Source organism: Daucus carota, chromosome 2 (assembly GCF_001625215.2).
Source record: "Daucus carota subsp. sativus chromosome 2, DH1 v3.0, whole genome shotgun sequence".
In the NCBI taxonomy this organism is placed as follows: Eukaryota; Viridiplantae; Streptophyta; class Magnoliopsida; order Apiales; family Apiaceae; genus Daucus; species Daucus carota.
This window is the reverse complement of record NC_030382.2, coordinates 14,288,534-14,308,988: the sequence shown is the minus strand read 5'-3', so window position 1 is coordinate 14,308,988 and position 20,455 is coordinate 14,288,534. Positions and strand designations below refer to the sequence as shown.

The window sequence follows — 20,455 nt, the reverse complement described above, 5'->3', positions numbered from 1 at the left end:
CTTACAAATTAAACATAAATTAGTAATTTGTCTTGTGTTTTTAGAGAAGGAGGGAGTACAAAATATCTCTGTTTAAACTTTTAATGTAATTATAAAAGTAGCTCAGTAATTAATTATTTGATCATTTTATTATTAAACATTTGATTTTTATAATTTGAATATTATAATCCTAATATTATTTTTATAATTTGAGTAGTCTTTTAGAAATGATAGGTTTAAAATTATTTAATATTATTATTTCAATATATCTGAGTTGAACATATTTGATTAATATTATTCTCCAATCAATTTCTGAATGATGTATTAATCGATTAAGTATGGTTTCTATATTCATGGTGATGATTACAAGCTGGTGCTTGAATGAAGTTATATTGAAAAGAGTTTGTGTTATGCGCACACATTAACTACTCCCTCCGTCCTTTTTTACAAGTACATTTTAACTTTTGATCAGTCAAATTGATTATATTTTGATTGAAATTTACATTTATTAGATAATTGTGGAAAAATAATAAAACTCATAACATTAGAAAGTATATCTAGTCTATATTAGTATGAAGCTTTCAGATTTTAGAAATAATGAATAGATAATTTGTAATGCTTCGTCAAAAATTGGTCAATTTGACTTCTCGAAAAGCAAAATGAATAGGATAGAGGGAGTACTTTTTGTTGAACCGGAGATTTTTTTATTTGTCATAATTTATGTGCATGCAAAGAGATCATGATTATTAATGAGATTTTAGCCAATAAAAATTCTCCATCTACTCAAAAAGTGGTTTTTAGTGTGTGTCCACGTTACAAAATCCTTACTGAAAAATACTATAACAAAACGAGCACGAGCTAAATCATGAAATTTTAGCATTTCCTGATCCAAATTTTGGCTCCGAGTATGACGAATACTAATACGAATTGAATTATAAATTTTGATAACATATTTTGACTCTGAATATGACAGAATATAACAAAATGAAATACGGAACTAATACGACATGCAAAATTCGAAATGATCGGAAGCATACATCGAGTATCCAGAATGTTAATCTAATCGAAATCAGAAGATAAGCTCTTAACCACTTGAGTTATCCAACCGTGCTCATAATCGGAAATGATTAAGTGAAGGGAGTGAGAAATAATTCAGACGTTTGAAATGGTCAGCATTCTACTCAAGAGACCCGGTCTTAGTTTCCTTTTGGTGGAGAAACTGAGCTACTAGGATTTCTTTTTTATATAATTCGAATATTTTATTATCACATTGAATCAAATCCAGATCACCAGAGATGTTATAAACTTCATTTTTTTTACGTGGCAAAAATGGAATCAAATCCAGATCATCAGTGACGTCATAATTTGTGAATATTTGTTTTTATTGCGAATTTGTATTCACTCGAGCACGTTAGCTTGACTAGTTTCTGGACACATATGAATCTGGGAGTTGAGATGGGTGCTAACTTAAAAAGTCCAGCTCCTCGTTATAAATGAAAAAAATGTTATTTGTATCGTATTAAAAATTTATAAATTAATATCATTTTATAAAAATTGGTGTCATATGAGTGTCCGTAGCGACTTAAGCATCAATTTGACTACTTAGACTTTGAGTTTGGATATCAGTAACATTTCAAAATTGTTTTGATCTGTATGAAACTCAAAAACCCTAGTTTCTTTTTAACGGAGGATTTAAATTGTTTTGATCAGTATGAAACTCAAAAACCCTAGTTTCTTTTTAACGGAGGATTTAAATCAGAGAACACGGAAAAGTTAGATGACCTAAAATACGGAATTTCTAATTTAGATATCTAGACATTAAAACGTCAATAGTTCAGGACCTATAATCTAATTTTTCCGTATGAAACTCAAAAACTCTAGTTTCTTTTTAACGGAGGATTCAGAACACGGAAAAGTTAGATGACCTAAAATACGGAATTTCTAATTTAGATACCTAGACATTAAAACGTCAATAGTTCATGACCTATAATCTAATTCTCCTAATTTTCCCCCCAAAATAAATCATTGCTATGTGCATCAATTTTGGACCTTGTTTGAACATGACAGACAAAAACTAAAATAAAATTTTATCTTCAAACTCTTTTGATACTGGCCAAGCTTTTAATTGAACACTTGTTGTCTTTTCATGCCCTACTACACAGTACACAGGAACCAAACTGGTCCTACATAGTGTGAACCAGAACTATGTGATGTCCACATTTTAGGAAAAGTTTAATTTTCACTTTGAAAACCCTTTTCATTCATGATTAAAAAAAAATTACCAAGTAATTATAAAACTAATTAACTTTCTGCTGAGCACGATTGGATAGTTCAAGTGGTGGGTTTATCCTCTGCTCTCCCGGGAGACCCGGGTTCGATTCTGACTCATCTCAAAAAGTATTGGAATAGATACTAATTTAATAAAAAAATGAGGTTCTGCATGTTTTATATTCAGAGAATTGAATTGGTCAGCAGGGAGAGGGGCCCATCTTGGTCATTCCTGCGCTCACTAATTACCACTCATACCATACCACCTAAGCCTAGTTGATGAATAACTCGGTTTCTCAGTCAAACTTCACCACTCTTAACTAACATTATTCTCACTCAAATCCAGAATGGCAGCTCTTTAAATACCTACTTATCTTCATTCCTGTGTTTCATCACCTTCACTCCTAGACCTGGCAATCGTGTCGTGTTTTCGTGAACTTTCAATGTCACTGCATGCAATTGAGTTGTAAAAGTCTTCACTTATACTTCAACTCATCCTTTACCCTATCTGCTAGCATAGATCTGATAGTCGTGTTGTGTGCTTTCGTGTCGTGTATTTACTGAATTAGTAAAAATCAACTGATTGAGCTAGAATTTACCCAAAAATGGAAACTAGTAGTGAGTTTGAGAAGAGTACAATTGCAAGTGAGCTGATCCAAGGAATGGAAGTAGCAAAGCAGCTGAAATTTCACTTGACTACAGCATCTTCGTCTCCGGAAAATCTACTAACTCTGCTGCAGAAGATATTATCTTCATATGACACTGCCTTGCTGCTTCTCAACTGGACTGAGTCATCAGCAGGGCAGCCTCAGACATTGCCAGCAATGCTGGCTCAGCTGCCCGAATCTCCGATTTCTACCTATGAAAGTGGGGATTTCAAGGATCATCACCGAGATGTTTCAAAAAAAAGGTATTTAATTAAGACTTTCAATGGTTGCATACATGCTACCACCAGACCTGCTTTCGAGTGAGATATATCGACTAATTATTTATTTTCCGTATTTGCAGAAAGGCGTTACCTACGTGGAAAGACCATGTGAGAATTTCTTCGGATAATGGAGGGGAGAATTCTGCTGATGGATATAGTTGGAGGAAGTACGGACAGAAGGACATTTTGGGTGCTGCACATCCAAGGTAAGAGTTAGCGTCACTACTGATTAAAAAAAAACAATACTCGTGCGTGTTTGAGTGTGTTTAATTATTAAATAAAAAAAGGCGGAGAGTCATTTATCCGACAACTACATACCCCTTTTAATATTTATAGTGCCTTTTAATTCGCTGAAAAATCTGCACAAGAAAAAAGACAATATGTCATGTATTAATCTCTTTCAAAACAATAATGTAAAACACACTAGATGCATGTTGCATACGAAGTGTCGAACACGACACAAGAGGGTGTTAGACTCGGAAATGAATAGTATTACTGTAAATATGTAAAAGTTGGATACACAAGTGCATAAATATGAAATTTTATGAAGGTCAGATATCATAAATCTTATGAAAACGTTTATTTCTGCAGAAGCTATTACAGATGCACATACCGGAAGACTCGAAGTTGCCAAGCTACAAAGCAAGTTCAGAGATCGGATAACGATTCCGCGATTTTTGAGATCACTTACAAGGGAAAACATACTTGTCACAAGGCTGGCAACTCAGTGCCTCCAGCAAAACCAGTAAAGCAAGAACAGAATCGTAGTGATCATCGTCCACAACCACCAAATGAAGCGCTGATTAACTTCAGAGCAAATCTAAGAGTCAAAACTGATGACTGCAGAATACACGAAGCTGCGGATTCCTTCTCTTTTCCTTCTGGAATGGAATACAATAGCCAGCTCTCTTCGTTTTCACAATTGGTTAATGAGGATCTGATGGGGACATTTTCTCCATCATTTATCTCTCCAGATACAACCGGATCAAGCTACTTCTCGGTTTCACCTTACCAGATGAACAGCTTTGGACAGTTATCAGATTCTGATTATACCGAGATAATATCAGCCAACACATCAACCACAACCTCTCCGATACTAGACCTGGACTTCCAAATTGATGAAGTGAACCTTGATTCTAATTTCCCATTCGATATGCCAGGATTTTTCTAGTAATTCCACTTTTAGAAGCTTGTATATCTAAGATAAATTTCGATATGCTAGTAGTATTTTTTATGATGTAGACCATAGTTGTTAAGACGTCGCCTAGGCGTCGCCTAGGCGTCGCCTAGGCGGCAAGGCGGTAAAAAATGTGAAGGCGTCCGACCCGTCTTGATTTTTAGTGGGTAGGCGACGCCCAGGGCCGCCTAGGCGGATAAGACGACGCCTTTCTCGCCTTTTCTCGTCTAATTCGTCTTAGTTTCTGACCCGGTCCAGCCCAAATAATTTTTGGCCCGGTCCAGCCCAATTATCCAGGCCCAGCCCAACACGTGTATCTTATAACTTATATGTTATAACAGCAGCCGTCATAACCCTAATTTTCAACGAACTAGAGAGAGAAACACGAGACTACTGGATAGAAATTAATCAATCAGGTATTCTTTCTTCTTTAATTCTTCTTTGATTCTTCTTCTTTTCTCTTACACACACACACTATTCTTTTTTTCCTTGTTCTCTTACATATATATAGATATATATATGTATATACCTGTGTATATATATGTATTATATTTATGAGATATGTATGTAGAAACATATATGTGTGTACATAAGTATACATTTATAACACATAATTATATACATATCATACACTTGTATATATAACACATAAAGCATGTCTATTTTTGATAGTGTTTGTAATGGCTGAATCCGGAAAGAGTAATGAAGTAATTGATCCCAAAACTGATCCTAAACATAAGGCTAAGTCAATTGATCCCGGATGGAAGTATGGATATTGGCCTGATCCAGAAGTGAAAGGCTGTATTGAATGTATTCTTTGTGGAAAACAAGTAAAACAGGGGATCAATAGACTCAAGCAACACTTGACTGGTAATTATGCCGATATAAGCAAGTGTCCGAATGCAACAACTGAAATCAGGAGAGAAATGCAAGAAGCGTTGATAAGCAAGAAAAGGAAACAACCTGTCATGTTAGATGACTAGGGTGATGAAGGCAGTGACGAGGTTCAAGAGATATCAGGCCATACTACTCAATCAACCGGCGCCTCTGCATTTTTTCCCGTTCCAAGTTCTGGGACTTCTGCAAAAAGAAAAAGAGCAGGAACTCTCTATGAGTTTGCAAAACCTCAAGCTCCACCTCCAAAGCCTACAAAAACCATTGCATCTATCTTAAGGAAGACTCCTGAAGAAGTTGTTCAGGATAGGCATCGCAAGGATTTAAAACAAACTACTTTGGACAATATTCGGAGGACACCTGAAGAAAAGGAAAGGGTGCATATACACATTGCAAAGTTCTTCTACGCATGTGGAATACCGTTTAATGCTGCAAACTCGAGACATTATGAAGTGATGATTGAGTCAGTGGGCCAATATAGACCTGGTTTAGTTCCTCCATCTTATCACCAACTAAGAGTCCCTTTGCTTGAAAAGGTGAAGAAACAAACTGACCAGCTACGATTGAAACATGAAAGTGCTTGGAAAAAATATGGATGTACCCTCATGTCAGATGGATGGACAGATAGAAGAGGCAGGCACCTGATTAATTTCCTTGCAAATAGCCCAGATGGAACATTTTTTATGGGTTCCATGGATGCTTCGAGTGAGTCACACGATCATTTGATGTTGGCAGACTTGTTACAAGCCAAAATTGAAGAGATTGGAAAGGAGTATGTGGTTCAAATCGTAACTGATAATGGTGCTAACTACAAGAAGGCAGGTCAATTACTAACAACGGAAAGATTCCCACCAATGTTCTGGACTCCTTGCGCTGCTCACTGCATAGATTTGATGTTGGAGGATGTCGGTAGCTACAAAGTATTTGATGCCACAATCAAGAACGCAAAAAGGATAACAACATTTATTTATAGGCATGGTCGTCTTCATAATGCAATGAAGGTTAAAACAGGAGGCAGAGAACTTGTGAGACCTGGAGTGACTAGATTTGCCACATCTTTTCTCACACTGCAGTGTTTATTCAAATTCCAAGATGCATTGAGGTAGCTCTTTGTAAGTGAGGACTGGAGCAGGTCAAGTTTGGCTAAAACAGAGGCTGGAAAACAGGTTTATGACTTGATTATGTCAACTGCACTATGGAATAATATTGCAAATTGTATCAGGACTGCACAACCGCTTCTTGTTGCCTTGAGAGTAGTCGATGCTGATGAACAACCAGCAATGCCAGAACTTGTTGTTGCTATGGAACATGCCAAGAAAACTATCAAAGATTCTTTTGAAAACAATGCATCACTTTGCAAATTTGTTATTGACATCATTGAGAAACGCTGGGATACGCAGATGGGGGTTCAAATACATGCTGCTGGTTTGTTTGTTAAATCCTGGAAAGTTCTTTGACATACAAGAGAAAGACTATCGTAGTGCTTGCAAACTCCGGGAAGATTTCAATGATGTTTTGGAGAAGATGGTGCCTGATATTGAGACTAGGAATTTGCTAAGTAACCAAAGTGATAACTACGAGCATACGAGAGAGAACTTTGCAAGACAAATGGCAATTGATCAAAGAAAAACGAAGAGTCCTCGTAAGTAAACCTAGTACTTCAGTATTCCATTTAATATAACTATGAGCAGGTCACTTAATTTTTTATATATCGAATATGTTAGTTGACTGGTGGAGTGCTTTTGGGGGTCCCGCACCTGACCTAGCAATGATAGCGAAACGGATTGTTGGCCTTTGCTGCTCTTCATTAGGCTGTGAGCGAAATTGGAGCACCTTTGAGTTTGTAAGAACATTCATTTTACATTTTAGAAATTAGTTGCTTAGCACCAGTTGGAGATTTACGATTTATACCATTTTATTTCCTTGCATATTGTATAGATTCACACTAAAAGAAGAAATCGCTTGGAACATAAGAGGCTGAATGATCTCGTGTATATCCAGTACAATGAAAAGATTGCAGAGCGATTCCAAAAGCGCCGTGAGCTTGGAGATAAGTTCGATCCAATTGCGCTCGAAGACTTTAACTGGAGTGGTGAATGGGTAAATAATGCAGATGGTGATTCTGTTCATCCTGGAGAAGATCTGCTATGGGAACATGTTGTTATAGCTGCTGGTCCGGCAAGTGCAGTGCGTAATCTTCGTAATAGAAATCGTGATAAAGGTGGCGAAACTAATACAAACACCAGGGAGATTTTAACATATAATCGACATCGTAATGGTGCAGGTTCTTCTCGTGCGCACACTTCACGTACTTTTCACTTGCACGATTTTGAAAGTGAAGAAGAAGTCCAGGACAATGACATATTGTCAAATGAAAATGATGACGAAGATATTGATGATGATTACGGGGAAATACCGAGTGCAACTCAAAGTCGACCCGGAAATGAAGAACAACCTTTTCTTGATGATTTTATCATCTAGTTTATCATAGTTTTCTTGTAGAAATTACTAGATTTGTATGTTTTAGACCTGTTCCTCTTAACTTTATATAATATTTACTTTTGGTATTTAATTATAGTTAATCTATGCTATTTTATTATAACATATAAATATATGTATATAAAAAATATAATCAATATATTATTAAACGTATAATCCGTCTAATTACCGCCTAGGCGCTCGCCTAACCGCCTAGGCAGTTAGGCGGTGGACTATCGTCTAGCCTCGCCTTTACGCCTTAACAAGTATGATGTAGACTGTTTTATGAGGTAACTCTTAACGACCATACGCCACATCTTACATAGAAAATATTTTAGCTGTTATATCCTTGAACGTACAAAGTCTAGTTCAACATACATAAAATATATCAAGATAGAATCATCATCATCAAATATGCAATGTATTTTTTACTAAGAATATAGGAGTATTAAAGATTATATATTACAACTAAAAAACACTAATAATGTTTTTAATTAGTGTAGAACAGAGCTACCTGCAGTGATCAATCATGTAGCTAATTAAACGACCTATCTGAGCAATGCAAATATCAAACAAGCACGGACATTTTGCAAATAAAAATCATCACCGGGGTGGAAGACGATTAGCCTATACCGATGAAGCCAAATGAGGAGAGTCTTGTGATGAATATATAGGATCAGGATGTGTAAGGAAATATCATGTACATTAGGGTGAAGCATATAAGTTTGCAAATGAAAAAAAGACCCAGCGATTTAGTACTGTTCTTATAATCTGCACTTAGACGGATGGCTTCTGCTTATCTTTGGTAGCTGAACTACCACTGGATGTGCTTGCTTCATCATTCTTAATTTCCCTAAGAGCTTTCCTTAGCCCCAATACGATGAATAAGTTGGTCAAAGTGAGCAGCGACTCAGCACCACCGTGCAACCAGTCCACATTGGATAAGGAAGTTCCGTAATGCACCTTAGCTGATGGTAGTATGAAGATAAGAAAACTTCGGTAGTCAGGCTATGTACATTTGTATATAGATCAAGGAAAATGGAAAGCTTTTGTTAGTGAAAGGAATTACCATAGATTCCGGCTGGGACTGAATGGTCGGATACATGTAGCAAAGACAGACAAGAAGAGTATCATTAGATTACAGGGAGGCTTTCACAATATTAATAATCAATAAGAAACACTGTAGCAACAGAAAATAGGTTTTACTCATTGATTAAGGAAGGCCGAAAGATGTAGTCATGAAAACACGTTTTGAATTCAAAGCACTAAATAAAGCAGTATACTTGCATCATCAGGAGAACTGCTGACAGATTCTTAGATTAAAAACCATACCATGTAGGAGTAAAGAAATGAAAAGGCCATTAAGGAAGGGTGAGGTAATATATATACCTTCGTTACTTTCTAAGGAACTTTCTTACTTAAGGTTCGTAAGATCTAACAGTTCAACTTAAGTCGCTACAGTTTGCTGAACTGGTGGCTTCTTCAATGGCTTCTTCAAACCAGATAGTAGGAAGCATGAAGGAAATTTAAAGTATCTACTCAAGCAACTAAAATCATTGCAGCTAGTAGCACCTATGTCGCTGTCAGTTGGATTATTTGGATATGACATGGGTCAGTTTGCAATATGGAGAAATTCTGAATTCTAAAAATTCAATTCCTAAATCAAAAAATTCTTTTTCTAGCTCCATGACAGCTTCCACAGCATAACCTCATAAAGGAAGGGGAAGAAATGGCACTTGTTTTAAAAAAAAGTTACCCAAATAACTTTTGACTAAAAACAGAACCAGCCATAATGTACTACACATTAGTACCTAAACCAAACCGAGTATACTCATTAGAACAAGTCCAGTGGTCGTGCTAAGATAGATGGAGTTATTGCTATAATTTAGCATCAAAAAGTGATTTTGGATGCTAAACTAACCACAGGTCTCCAATGATTGGTGCTATATCTTGTTTCAAATTTAACTTATTCTCCAAATACCACACTCTTCCAAATAAAAATCTAATTTTTCAACCTAACTCTACACCAAGGACCAAACTATCTTCACTTTTTGGTGTGGTGACAATTATAGCTCCGTCAATCTTTTGTGCTATATTTAGAACAAACTATAGCATTGTCAATTTTAGCACAAGATATAGAACACCATTTAAGCGGTGATTTTTAATTGTTCTATAATATAGATATACAACAAGATATAGAATACCGTAGGACTTGCTCTTACAGTCTTATTCATATATAACATACTCCACGAGCAGTTAAGATGCACAGAAATCTTACCCCTAGTCTTAAAACAGATAATCCTAAAGTAGACTACTTCGGTAATAACCCCCGTCTTCTGAAACTACACATTAGTCCCTCCTTAAACTCAAATTGACTAGGAATTTGCATAAAGTCCAACTCTTTCTCTAACCTAAAACACAGTTTCTCTTCAATGCAATCCAAATCATACAAACAACATTCTTTATCGAAATCTTTCTATAGAAGACATGCCAGGACTAACAAAATGCAACAGATAATAATTAGCTAAATAACTAAAAACTCACTTGTAGCACCCACAAAAGCAAGCAAGAAATAGAACCCAAAAAGGGTAAGCTTTGGAGAGGACTTAGACTTGGTGATGAAGTACAAGAAACCAAGATAAGGGAACAAAGAAACTGCAAAGAGCTGTGAAGCTATGCTCTGTGAATCTATGCTTGGTGCCCATGGGTCTACTAGCAATGGCAGTGCACAGACAATCATTCCCCTCCTTTTGCTAAATCTTGCACCATTTTTTAAGCAATTTTGATGTTTAATTTCTTGGATTTTTGGGTGTGTGTCAAAATTATGCAAGAAATGTGAAGAGCCCAGTAAGCTAGGGTTCTTGCAAACAAATGGTGCACAACTGATCATTGCTGACCAAGCTAAACTTGTTTCTATCTCTCTGATTGAAACATGTGGTGCACTTATATATGAATATCAAATAAAATAGATATATTTTAATAATGTTAAAAAGAATAATATAATGCTAAAAGCTAATAATTAAATTCGAAACTAAAGTTAGTGATAAAAAAATCCAATCCTATTGAATATTTTACATTAGTGATGAAAATAAAAAAAAGATATAATTTGATGGTAAGTTTTTAAATACACAAATTTTCCTTTTAAATACTTTTACACTAAAAGTCTCTTTCTGGATTCAATGATAATAACAAATTATTGTTATGTAAAAAAACATTATAAGTTCTAAAGTAGTGTTTCTTCAAAAACACGTTATCCGGGGAACAAATCCTAATATTAAATTTTCACATTCAATTTATATATTTAAACATGCATACAATTTTTTTTTTATGAAAAATATGGAAATTCAAAGACATAAAAAGAAAAGCAGAGTTAATATAAGTTACAAGGATATAAAATTTCATTACCTAAAATTTAAAAAAATTGTATTACTACTTCAAAAGTAACAATGGAACTGGCAGATGAAGGTATTCAGAATTTCTTGGGAGGTTTATAGTTGGCCAAGACATACCGTTAAAACTTCAACACCTTTTGCACTAAAGATTAATTTTTATGATATGGGTTTAAAATTTATAAGTATTATAATAATGCAATTGCCGGATTTCCTTAATATTTTAAAATGAGCAAGTTATGGAAGGAGATAGTAATTCCTCTGTCTCAGATTCATATGACATATATGTACTAGTAAACAAAATCTGCAGACAAATCACTTTAAAATGAAAGGTAGAGATGAAGCAAGTCATATATAACTAAATAGATCTTTCTAGTTTCTTTTTGTTTAGAGTTGATAGCTGGCCAAGACAATCCGGAAACTTGAATGGAAGTTTCAATGGTTCACTGCTGTCAACTCCTTCGATTGCTTTGCCAAGAGTATATCCCATGGCAATTGATACAGAAAACGCAACCGCATTGCCAACCTGTGTGTACCTGAAACACAGTGAAACATCAATGCCCAACTGCATGCTTAAATTCAATTTAATGGAATGCACAAGTATGATTAAGTGGTTTCAACATTAAAACTCTAGAAAGGTTGGAATTACAACAGATGACATTCCAGATATCATGGGAGACAAAAAAAAAGAGAGAGAATGATGCACAAGAGTACCTCTCTTTAACTGGGCCATATAACTTGTAGCAGTCGGGAAATCCCTGCAGTCGCGCATTCTCACGGATAGTTAAAACTCTGTCTTGCTTAGGATGAAGCATAGCCTAAGACATCCATAATTGTAGGTTAGTGATCAAAGATTTATCATGATTAAATTTATTTTAAAGTATTAAAATTGTTACCCGATTATGCGGCTGGGCCCTTGCTACAACAGTTGAAACAATTTCATCCATAGCCAATCGAGCAAAAGGCCTGAAATTTATTATAAGATATAATTATCTGCAAAATGAACTTGAAAACATGAAATATATCTGACTGAAAGAACATGGACATACTTTTTTGATCTTCCACCTTTAAATGTCATAGCATAGTCAGGCACCTAAATTTAGTTAATGGAAAGTAGTTACCTAACAGTGGCAGCAATGTTGTTAATTTAAAAGTAACAGTAAAATATAATATCAAAATATTATACCACAGGATTCCCAGAAGGTAAATACTCTCGAGGGACTGAGGGATCCCATTCAACTTTCTTATTTTTGCCAACTAGGACCCCAGGCATATCTCTGAAGTTTGCTCCCTGGTATGCAAAATCAGAACAATTACTGGATATCTAAAGTTTGGTACAGTATTTGATTATCCTACCACAAAATAAAATTTCATGTTGATACCTTTTTTTTGGGAATCAGGCATACTCTTGTATAGTCATCATCATTCAACTTAAGAGGTATGTGGTCATACAACATTTTCTTTTGCGAACAATTCTTCACAGCATTCTCAAAACAAAACAAATCTGTGGATCAAAACATATTTATTGCTTCAGACTACAAAGGCGTCACAAACCTTGCAACAACAAAAATTTGTAATGTCTCATCCATAATTCTGAGATGTAATATTATCTTTAGCTTAGTTCAACTTGGGAGTTGAAATAGCAACATTTAAGGCCTCACTTATAAGTTATAACTTGTGAAAGCTAGGCTACCAAGTGATAGAAACTACTTCTGTTAAACTTCAAACAAACCTAGTTGTAAAAAGAGTTTCAGACTTTGTTGATTATGATCATCTCACTATATATACACAAATGTATCCTAGTAAAGATCTCTCACATTTTCCGTACTTGGACACACAATTTCAGGATATATATATATATATATATATATATATATATATATATATATATAGGGATAGGATCAAATAAAAACTTTTTTAAGTTACAAACTTACAAACTTTTTTTTTTGAATTTTTTTTATTCTCCCAACCTGTTAATCCTTAGTTATAGAAAATATCTATGTTGAAAATTATTGAAAAACCATCACAATTTTAAAAATATCGCTCAGATAAATCGTGCATTCAACACATTTGTAACTGGGGTTCAACATCAGGTGTAGAACATTAATTATCATTGTGTTGAATATATTTATAGAGATGCTTAATCTATACCTCTGGGGTTTGGGTAGGGTCTAGAAAGATAAATATTAGTTATATAATACGTTTAACTTAGTTCTTACATCGAAAAATTAGTCTATGTACTTCTCCAACACAATTTTAATCGATATTCAACAAAATATCTTAAAAAAATGTTGAACTCAAGTTATATATATGTTGAACAAAAAAGTTTGTAAATTTGTACCAGAACCCTCCCTTACATAGGGATAAGATATATATATATATATATATATATATATATATATATATATGGGCTTCTCCGTGAGGAACTTGTCAAAATGGTAACCTAGGAACTTTTTTCAAAAACACGTGAGTGGTAGCGGTTGCACTATTTGTTGGGAGTTACTTCAGAGCAGTTATTGTATATGTTCTGTAAATAACTATATTCTAAACATAAAAATATTTTAAAGATAATTAATATTTTTATGTTCTATAAATTTATAAAAAATATATTTATGTTCTGTAAATTTATTTATAAACTTATGTTCTGTAAATAAAATATAATATGTGTCCTGTAAATTAATTACAGCCATATTTACACATATAAATAATATTTTTAAACTAATGTTCTGTAAATTAATTACAGAACACGATATTGTGATTATAAATAAAACTATTTATTTATAAACTTATGTTCTGTATATAAAATATAAAGTGTCCTATAAATTAATTACAGTTATATTTACACATATAAATAATATTTTTAAACTAATGATTAAAATTATGATTATAAATAAAAATATTTATTTATAAACTTATGTTCTGTAAATAAGTATAATTAAAAGATAAAGAATGTTAATAATAATAAATAGAAAAATATATGTGGGTATGTGTTTCAGAATAAGTAGGCACGTGGCTAGGTGTTTTAGGTTTACAGGTATAAAGTTACAGAAGTTAGAGCCGGCCATTCGGGCGGTTTGGCTCGGCCCGAACCGAACCGAACCGTCATTTAGCCCGCATTTTCATGTTCCGGTTCGAAACCGGCACGAACCGGCACAAACCGTGGTTGACGACGAGCCGGTTACGGGTCCAAGATCTTCGATTCGCAAACCGTACAAACCGGCACGCCAAAACCGTTCCAACACGCGTCAAACCGCGACCCGCGTGAATCGAGGTTCAGCCAGCCCGTAAGAACCGTGAACCAGTTCTGCTTGTGCATATTAGTCTGTTTTTTGAAAGAAGTATTTGAATTGTCTGCTTGTTTTTTACTTTCTTAATTATTCTTCTTGTCTTATTAAGAAATTATTTTTCAAAAAAAAAAAAGAATATTATTGTAACAAAGTTATTTCATAGTAGAAATATAATAAAAATAATATATATCTATTTAATTTTACAATAACTAGAACTTTGCCATTCTTGAAATATAATAAAAATAATATATTTCTATTTTTTTAAGAGAGGAGTCCTCTCACATTATTTGTAAAATATTTTTTTAATAAATAAAATCTATAAGAGGTGCCGCCCTCTTTTTACCATTTTATTATTTATTACTAAAAAATTATTTATTAGTTTACAATTTATTAAAAATTAGTCATATAAAACTTTGTTATCGAATTTATAAAATTTAAGAATTATTAAAATTTAAACATGTTAATATAAATAAAAATAAACTAAAAAAAGAAAAAGAAAAACAAGTCTACGACTTGTAGACTGTAGTCCGTAGAGTTGTAGTCTGTGTCTGCCAACTTTTATGCCAGTGTACCACAAGTCCACAACTCCACAAATCCACAGCTTATGTGATTAAACCCGCTTGAACCGTCAGCCCGCGTAACAGCAGCCCGTGTTAACCGCCAGCCCGCCAGAACCGCTTAAACCGGAGAAACCGGAGAATCATGTGAACCGTATTCCACGGTTACGGTTTCCAAAATCTCAGCCCGGCCCGACCCGAACCGAACCGCCAGTATTGGCGTGCCGGTTACAGTTCCACCGATGACGGTTCCAAAACCGCCTGAACCGGCCCGAACCGCCCCGGCCCGCCCGAATGGCCGGGTCTAACAGAAGTAGAGCGCATGCATATTGTATGGGTGAGATGTAAAGTTACCCGGTTACCCGGATAAGGGAGTTCCTCATTGAACTATACCCTATATATATATGTATGTATGTATGTGTGTGTATAAATTTTAAAATTTAAAAAAAAAAAAAAAAAAACCAATAAAGAATGTCAAATGCACCTTGCTTCCCCAATCTTATAAGCTTCTGATAATCAGTACAAGGAACAGTGCCATACTCCCTTGCATCACGATCTTCATAATTTGTGACCTGAAAAACAATACAACAAAAAAGGTTAAAGAATTCCATCAAACAAGGCTGAACCAAATATTTAGTAATGGATAACAGAAGCACCTCTGGCAAATCTGAAATGGCATCCCCAAGAAAGTTGCTTCTTTCCAAATTGCAAGGCAGCTCATTATCTCTCCCAACAATGATTTCCTGCATGTAAAATGCCAAATTCTATTATACACAGATGACTCTTACAAACTTAAGATTTAACTTCACACCAATGGCATAAAAACCTTAAATTCATTCGGAGTAATCCCTTCCCCATCAACCTTGTGTGTTGGCAAAGGAAATTGAGGTAAAACCTGTAATGTATAGATGTTTTATTACATACTTTTGGAACTATATGAAGAATTATAAATGCAAACGTATACATCAAAACATAAATTTATTCACTATTGACATCAGATAACTTCAGACAAACTTGCCTCCCCAATATCAGCCCCCCAGAGAAAAATTCTCATTCTGCACTGAGGTACGCCGTATGAACCAGCAGCCATGATCCCTAGACGAGCTTGATAGTTACTGGAAACTAGACGTGCAATTGCATAGCAAGCTAAAGCTCCACCAGCAAGTTTAACAAGGTCGACTACATTTTCCATTAATATGTGTCTTGGCCGTAGGTATTCCACAATATCCATATACACAATGAGTTGTTTGTTCTTCTCATCCTCTAAAGGATCCACTCGGTTTCTAAATCGGTTAAAACCACTAACACCTTGGCAAGGCGGACCTCCACATATAAGGTCAACATCACCCTAAAAAATAAAATTAGAACAGCTACATTGGAAACTGCAGAGAATCTAGTTACAGGAAGCATATGCTAGCCGATAATCTTACAGGTAGCGGAAGTATCATTGACTTGTACCCAGAAGATACAAATTCCTTTATACGCTCTTTGCAATTTCTATCATTAAACAGAAAAACATGTGTAAATAGCTTTAATGTAGATGATAGAGCAGCTCATCAGATAAATCAAAGAGATCTTAAGCCATTGAATTTGATACCCTAAACCATCAATTGGCTCCCAAGTGTCGTCGCTAGGCCCATAACCCTTCCAGCGCACCTAATAATAAGTAGGTAAGATAAAGCAATCAGCACAACCTATTAAGTGGAAGATGGATAATACGAACTGATATAGTAAGTAGAACAGATGTGAATTTTATATCTACCACAACCATACATGTTTCAGCAAATGCAAGAATGAAGGGCCGAATCAAGGACCTCTACGTAATTATAATAAAAATATAAAATTTCAAAGACAAATTTAATTATGGCTAATAGTTATACAAATAGATCCACAATATTGTAAGGGAGAAAATATGATTCGGTGAAAGGTTGGTGAAATCATTTATTGGATAAGCATGATACCCATCGGTATTTTCAGAGTACCTGAAAATACAATCCCGGTTTTTGGACCTTATTTGGATCCCCATAGCATATATTTAGTAGCCTCTGCACTTCAAATTCCCCACGAGATACTGAGGACTTATTACAGTTACTTTCATCTTCATCACATTCTGAGCTAATAACTTCAGAACTCTCATCTTCATTTTGTTTGGAGCCTAAGACTCCAAACTCAATGCATAGCTTTTTCCATTCCTTCAATAAGCATAAAAAGTCTTCAGCTGCTTCATTTCGAACCTGGTTAATCATTTTAAACATACAAGTTAAAAGAAAACAGATTTCTGCAGAGAAATTAAAGACCTCAAGAAACAACAAGAATGATACCTTTGTCTCCGGATGATTTTTCCTTAGACTTTCGCATGCATGAATATTTATATCAACTGCCCATCTCTGTGAACGCAAATAACAGAAGCAGCAACCACAATAATGAATGTAAGTATCTACACAATAGTTTGATTTAGTAAAAGCAGGTAGATATTATCATTTTGACTCACATTTACAAGTCTCTGTCCAGACAATTGTGCACCTAAGCAGAGTCCTGTAGACATTGCACCACAACCAGAGTACAAATCTAACACTTTCATACTTGCTTCTTGAACCTTAATAGGCTTTTCATGAACTTTACTAACCACATCAATTTCTCTTGAAACTGGTGATGATGCTTTAACACTGACCTTTGAAACCCCTGATCATTAAATACATAGGCACAAAAAACTGTGAGTGTAACATATGTTTCTCACAAATTATAATAATCTTGGTCAAATTTTATTCATAATATATGTAGAGCACTTAAGCAGTTATTTAACCTGCATTTATTCTTTTAAATGTAAAGAACTGCTCAGAATATCCCATATCGCAGTACAAATCAGAGGATGATATCAGCTTTTCCTTAACAGCTGGCTCAAACTGATGCATGAAAGTTTGCAACAAAAATAAATAAAAATGAAGAAACTAGATTTAAATTATAAAGATGATGTTAAAAAGTTGTAATATAAGTATCAAAATTTACAGAAAGAATTAAACATAACTATATGATATGATTCATACATCTGAAGAAAGCTGGGCAATTTTCACTTTCTGTATGATGCTATCCAATAGATTGTCATCTTTAGCTTCAGAGAAAAATACTCTTTTTTTGTGAATAAGATCAGATTTATTCTTTATCATCTGCATATCAGCATATGGCAAGGAGTTAATAATAACGAAAACATATCGTTGACCTGCAATCATGCTTATTATATTCAAATTGACATTCTTCATAAGTATTGAACTTACGCTAAAAATATATAAACATAGAGTGCTTATGTTTTATGAATTATCTTACTGTGTCCTCGGGTCGGAAAAACCACTGAGCTGTAAAGTAGAACTCATTTTTAATGGTTTCAAAGAACTCTACAATCTTCCCAATATAATTGGGCTTTCCATCTTCAGCCTGACATTTCAAGAATAAAAAGAATAATGACAATTAGCAATTGTAGAATGACATGTGTACAAATGACTCGTCCATCCAAACAAGACAGATAATGACTATAAACTCATTTTCTGAACCCTAAGATGGCCCAACTGTTAGCCACAGACAAAAATCCAAATGAGCCAAAGATCAAAAAACAGTACTCAATTGAATACCACACAGAAGAAATGTTAATAGTTTCTTACACATTAGGCTAAATTCCCTTTATTTTTACTTTCTTTATTGAGCCAATTCTCCCCCTCAAGATCAAAGCATATTCAGTGAGATTTTTAAGAATCCTTAAATGTATGCTACCATAGATTATGCAAACCAGTAACTTTTATTAGAATACTTTTGCTATACATAACATATGATTACTTATTATTTCCCTTCAGCTGTGAGCTCCCGCAATTATTCGCGTAGTAAACAAAACTTAACTATCTTAAGAGAGTCTAACACAATCCTTGCTGAAGATTATCAAAAATTTCACAAATCCATACAGGGTACTATAGATCATTGTTATAAAATAGATGCAGTGCACATTTGGCAATTAAGGCAACTAAATCCATTCAGCTTCACATTCTTCATCGAACTAATTACAAATGTAGTTAACTTTGTTCTTCAAACCCATACTAAAAGGCCTTAAAATTGTGACAATCAAACTAAGATAAAACAATGACACATAAAGAGTAACCTGTTTATACAAGTACTAACAGAACATGCATTATATAGTATAGCAGACGCTTTCGTTTCTCAAGAAAAAAGAAGGAATAGACAACGCTTACTTGAATATAAACATCATCGTTAAGATTATAAACAATGCCATCAACAATTGCTTGCTTATAGTGACATTTAGCTTGTAAAACCTCAGTTTCACTTCTGTAGATCAAAATCAGAAACATATAAATCAATAAGAAACCGAATGAAAAATGAAAACACAAAATTGCAAAACTGCAACAATTTATACATTAAAATGCTTACTCTTTTAAAGTAACAGATGACCCACCATCTTTTCCTTTAATCTGTGGCAAGGAGAGAGAGAGAGAGAGAGAGAGAGAGAGCGAGAGAGAGGGAGGGAGGGAGGGAGAGAGAGGGAGAGAGAGAGAGAGAGAGAGAGTCAGAATATCACAATATCTAAGAAGAAGAAAAGGGGTTTAACAAACTGGGCTATACCTTTGAACGATACCGTTGAGGCCACCGTCGGAGAGCTTCATCGGCCGGAACTGGGTCGCCGGAAAAACAACATTCTTCATCTTCTTCTTCTTCGGCCTTAGCTTTCTTGGGAGAAGGTGGGGGCGAAATAGTCTTAGGCAAATCTCTCTTGGAGCCTCTAGTCATTCTTGATCCTCACAAGTATCTGTGTATTCTACACACAAGAGAAGAGGGTTTTAGAGAGAACTAGTGTGTGGAGAATACAAGCGCAAAGGGTTTTGGAGACTACTCAAATTTTGTTCAAGTTGAAAGGCGGGTAGATTTATGTTTGAAATTTTTCAACTTTTCACTATTATGGCAGATGATTCCGGCTTTTATTCCATCATAATCACTGTTACAGAAATCGGGAATCGGACCTAATCGGTTGAGGTATCGATTCAAGGATTAATCGGAAATCGGGGATTAATCGGAATTAAATTCGGGTTTGTTTTAATATTAAAATATTATTTAATATTTAGTTGTTATTATATTAGCTATTTAGTAACTAAAATATTTACTATATTCATAAACTCTATAATTATTCATATTTAAAGTAATATAGTATTCTAATTTTAATAATTTATCACATATATTTCGATTATGAAATATATATATAAAGATTAATCGGATTTCAAAAATCGGATCGGTGGCCGACCTTGCAGGGGATTAATCGGGGATTTATCAGTTAAATCGGAGATTTTTAGAACATTGATCATAATAAATAAATCTAAATTTATAAAAATAGTGTACTATTTTTTTATATAAATTAAAATTATCAACACCTAATTTATCATGTGAAACTCAAGGATAATAGTTTTTGCCTGGGTACTATTAAAATTTTATGTAATTATATTAAATAA

The 20,455-nt window shown here is 34.4% G+C and overlaps 4 protein-coding genes across 5 annotated transcripts; 2 read left to right on the top strand and 2 right to left on the bottom strand.

Annotated features, from left to right (window-relative positions):
* The first annotated feature begins 2,852 nt into the window (after positions 1 to 2,852).
* LOC108209169 (probable WRKY transcription factor 53) lies at positions 2,853 to 4,412 on the top strand. Its single transcript, XM_017379949.2, has 3 exons — positions 2,853 to 3,157; positions 3,256 to 3,381; positions 3,767 to 4,412. The coding sequence occupies exons 1-3, from the start codon at positions 2,853 to 2,855 to the stop codon at positions 4,344 to 4,346; spliced, it is 1,011 nt and encodes a 336-aa protein (XP_017235438.1). The 3' UTR covers positions 4,347 to 4,412.
* A 1,935-nt stretch (positions 4,413 to 6,347) lies between these two features.
* LOC108207124 (uncharacterized) lies at positions 6,348 to 8,182 on the top strand. The gene is made up of 3 exons (XM_017377583.2): positions 6,348 to 6,888; positions 6,971 to 7,089; positions 7,185 to 8,182. The coding sequence occupies exons 1-3, from the start codon at positions 6,507 to 6,509 to the stop codon at positions 7,725 to 7,727; spliced, it is 1,044 nt and encodes a 347-aa protein (XP_017233072.2). The 5' UTR covers positions 6,348 to 6,506; the 3' UTR covers positions 7,728 to 8,182.
* Positions 8,183 to 8,360: 178 nt separating this feature from the next.
* Positions 8,361 to 10,654, bottom strand: LOC108209170 (uncharacterized). The gene is made up of 3 exons (XM_017379950.2): positions 10,269 to 10,654; positions 8,794 to 8,811; positions 8,361 to 8,692 (listed from the first exon to the last, which is right to left on the bottom strand). Exons 1-3 carry the CDS (start codon positions 10,612 to 10,614, stop codon positions 8,502 to 8,504), a joined length of 555 nt encoding a protein of 184 aa, XP_017235439.1. The 5' UTR covers positions 10,615 to 10,654; the 3' UTR covers positions 8,361 to 8,501.
* A 653-nt stretch (positions 10,655 to 11,307) lies between these two features.
* LOC108209598 (DNA (cytosine-5)-methyltransferase CMT3) lies at positions 11,308 to 19,890 on the bottom strand. 2 transcript variants are annotated; one of them, XM_017380585.2, is made up of 21 exons: positions 19,578 to 19,889; positions 19,386 to 19,426; positions 19,190 to 19,283; positions 18,279 to 18,386; positions 18,002 to 18,121; positions 17,761 to 17,860; positions 17,449 to 17,639; positions 17,279 to 17,344; positions 16,940 to 17,191; positions 16,555 to 16,613; positions 16,388 to 16,454; positions 15,976 to 16,305; positions 15,784 to 15,852; positions 15,614 to 15,700; positions 15,442 to 15,529; positions 12,496 to 12,617; positions 12,300 to 12,404; positions 12,163 to 12,206; positions 12,010 to 12,079; positions 11,828 to 11,931; positions 11,308 to 11,649 (listed from the first exon to the last, which is right to left on the bottom strand). In XM_017380585.2, the coding sequence occupies exons 1-21, from the start codon at positions 19,740 to 19,742 to the stop codon at positions 11,472 to 11,474; spliced, it is 2,460 nt and encodes an 819-aa protein (XP_017236074.1). In that variant the 5' UTR covers positions 19,743 to 19,889; the 3' UTR covers positions 11,308 to 11,471. The 2 variants fall into 2 exon arrangements, 1 of the variants encoding a protein (XP_017236074.1); XR_001804672.2 differs by lacking the exons at positions 11,308 to 11,649; positions 11,828 to 11,931 and having other exon boundaries at positions 12,300 to 12,406; positions 12,497 to 12,617; positions 19,578 to 19,890.
* Positions 19,891 to 20,455: the final 565 nt, after the last annotated feature.

What these genes read in the sequence shown, in the direction of transcription:
- LOC108209169 (XM_017379949.2), top strand. Translation starts at nt 2,853, where the DNA reads ATGGAAACTAGTAGTGAGTTTGAGAAGAGTACAATTGCAAGTGAGCTG. An exon ending in CGAGATGTTTCAAAAAAAAG is followed by an intron (nt 3,158 to 3,255) that starts GTATTTAATTAA and finishes CCGTATTTGCAG; the next exon opens with AAAGGCGTTACCTACGTGGA. An exon ending in TTGGGTGCTGCACATCCAAG is followed by an intron (nt 3,382 to 3,766) that starts GTAAGAGTTAGC and finishes TTATTTCTGCAG; the next exon opens with AAGCTATTACAGATGCACAT.
- LOC108207124 (XM_017377583.2), top strand. Translation starts at nt 6,507, where the DNA reads ATGCTGATGAACAACCAGCAATGCCAGAACTTGTTGTTGCTATGGAAC. An exon ending in AAGAAAAACGAAGAGTCCTC is followed by an intron (nt 6,889 to 6,970) that starts GTAAGTAAACCT and finishes CGAATATGTTAG; the next exon opens with TTGACTGGTGGAGTGCTTTT. An exon ending in ATTGGAGCACCTTTGAGTTT is followed by an intron (nt 7,090 to 7,184) that starts GTAAGAACATTC and finishes CATATTGTATAG; the next exon opens with ATTCACACTAAAAGAAGAAA.
- LOC108209170 (XM_017379950.2), bottom strand. Translation starts at nt 10,614, where the DNA reads ATGATCAGTTGTGCACCATTTGTTTGCAAGAACCCTAGCTTACTGGGC.
- LOC108209598 (XM_017380585.2), bottom strand. Translation starts at nt 19,742, where the DNA reads ATGACTAGAGGCTCCAAGAGAGATTTGCCTAAGACTATTTCGCCCCCA. An exon ending in TATAAGATTGGGGAAGCAAG is followed by an intron (nt 12,618 to 15,441) that starts GTGCATTTGACA and finishes TTTGATCCACAG; the next exon opens with ATTTGTTTTGTTTTGAGAAT. An exon ending in TACCTTCTGGGAATCCTGTG is followed by an intron (nt 12,207 to 12,299) that starts GTATAATATTTT and finishes AACTAAATTTAG; the next exon opens with GTGCCTGACTATGCTATGAC.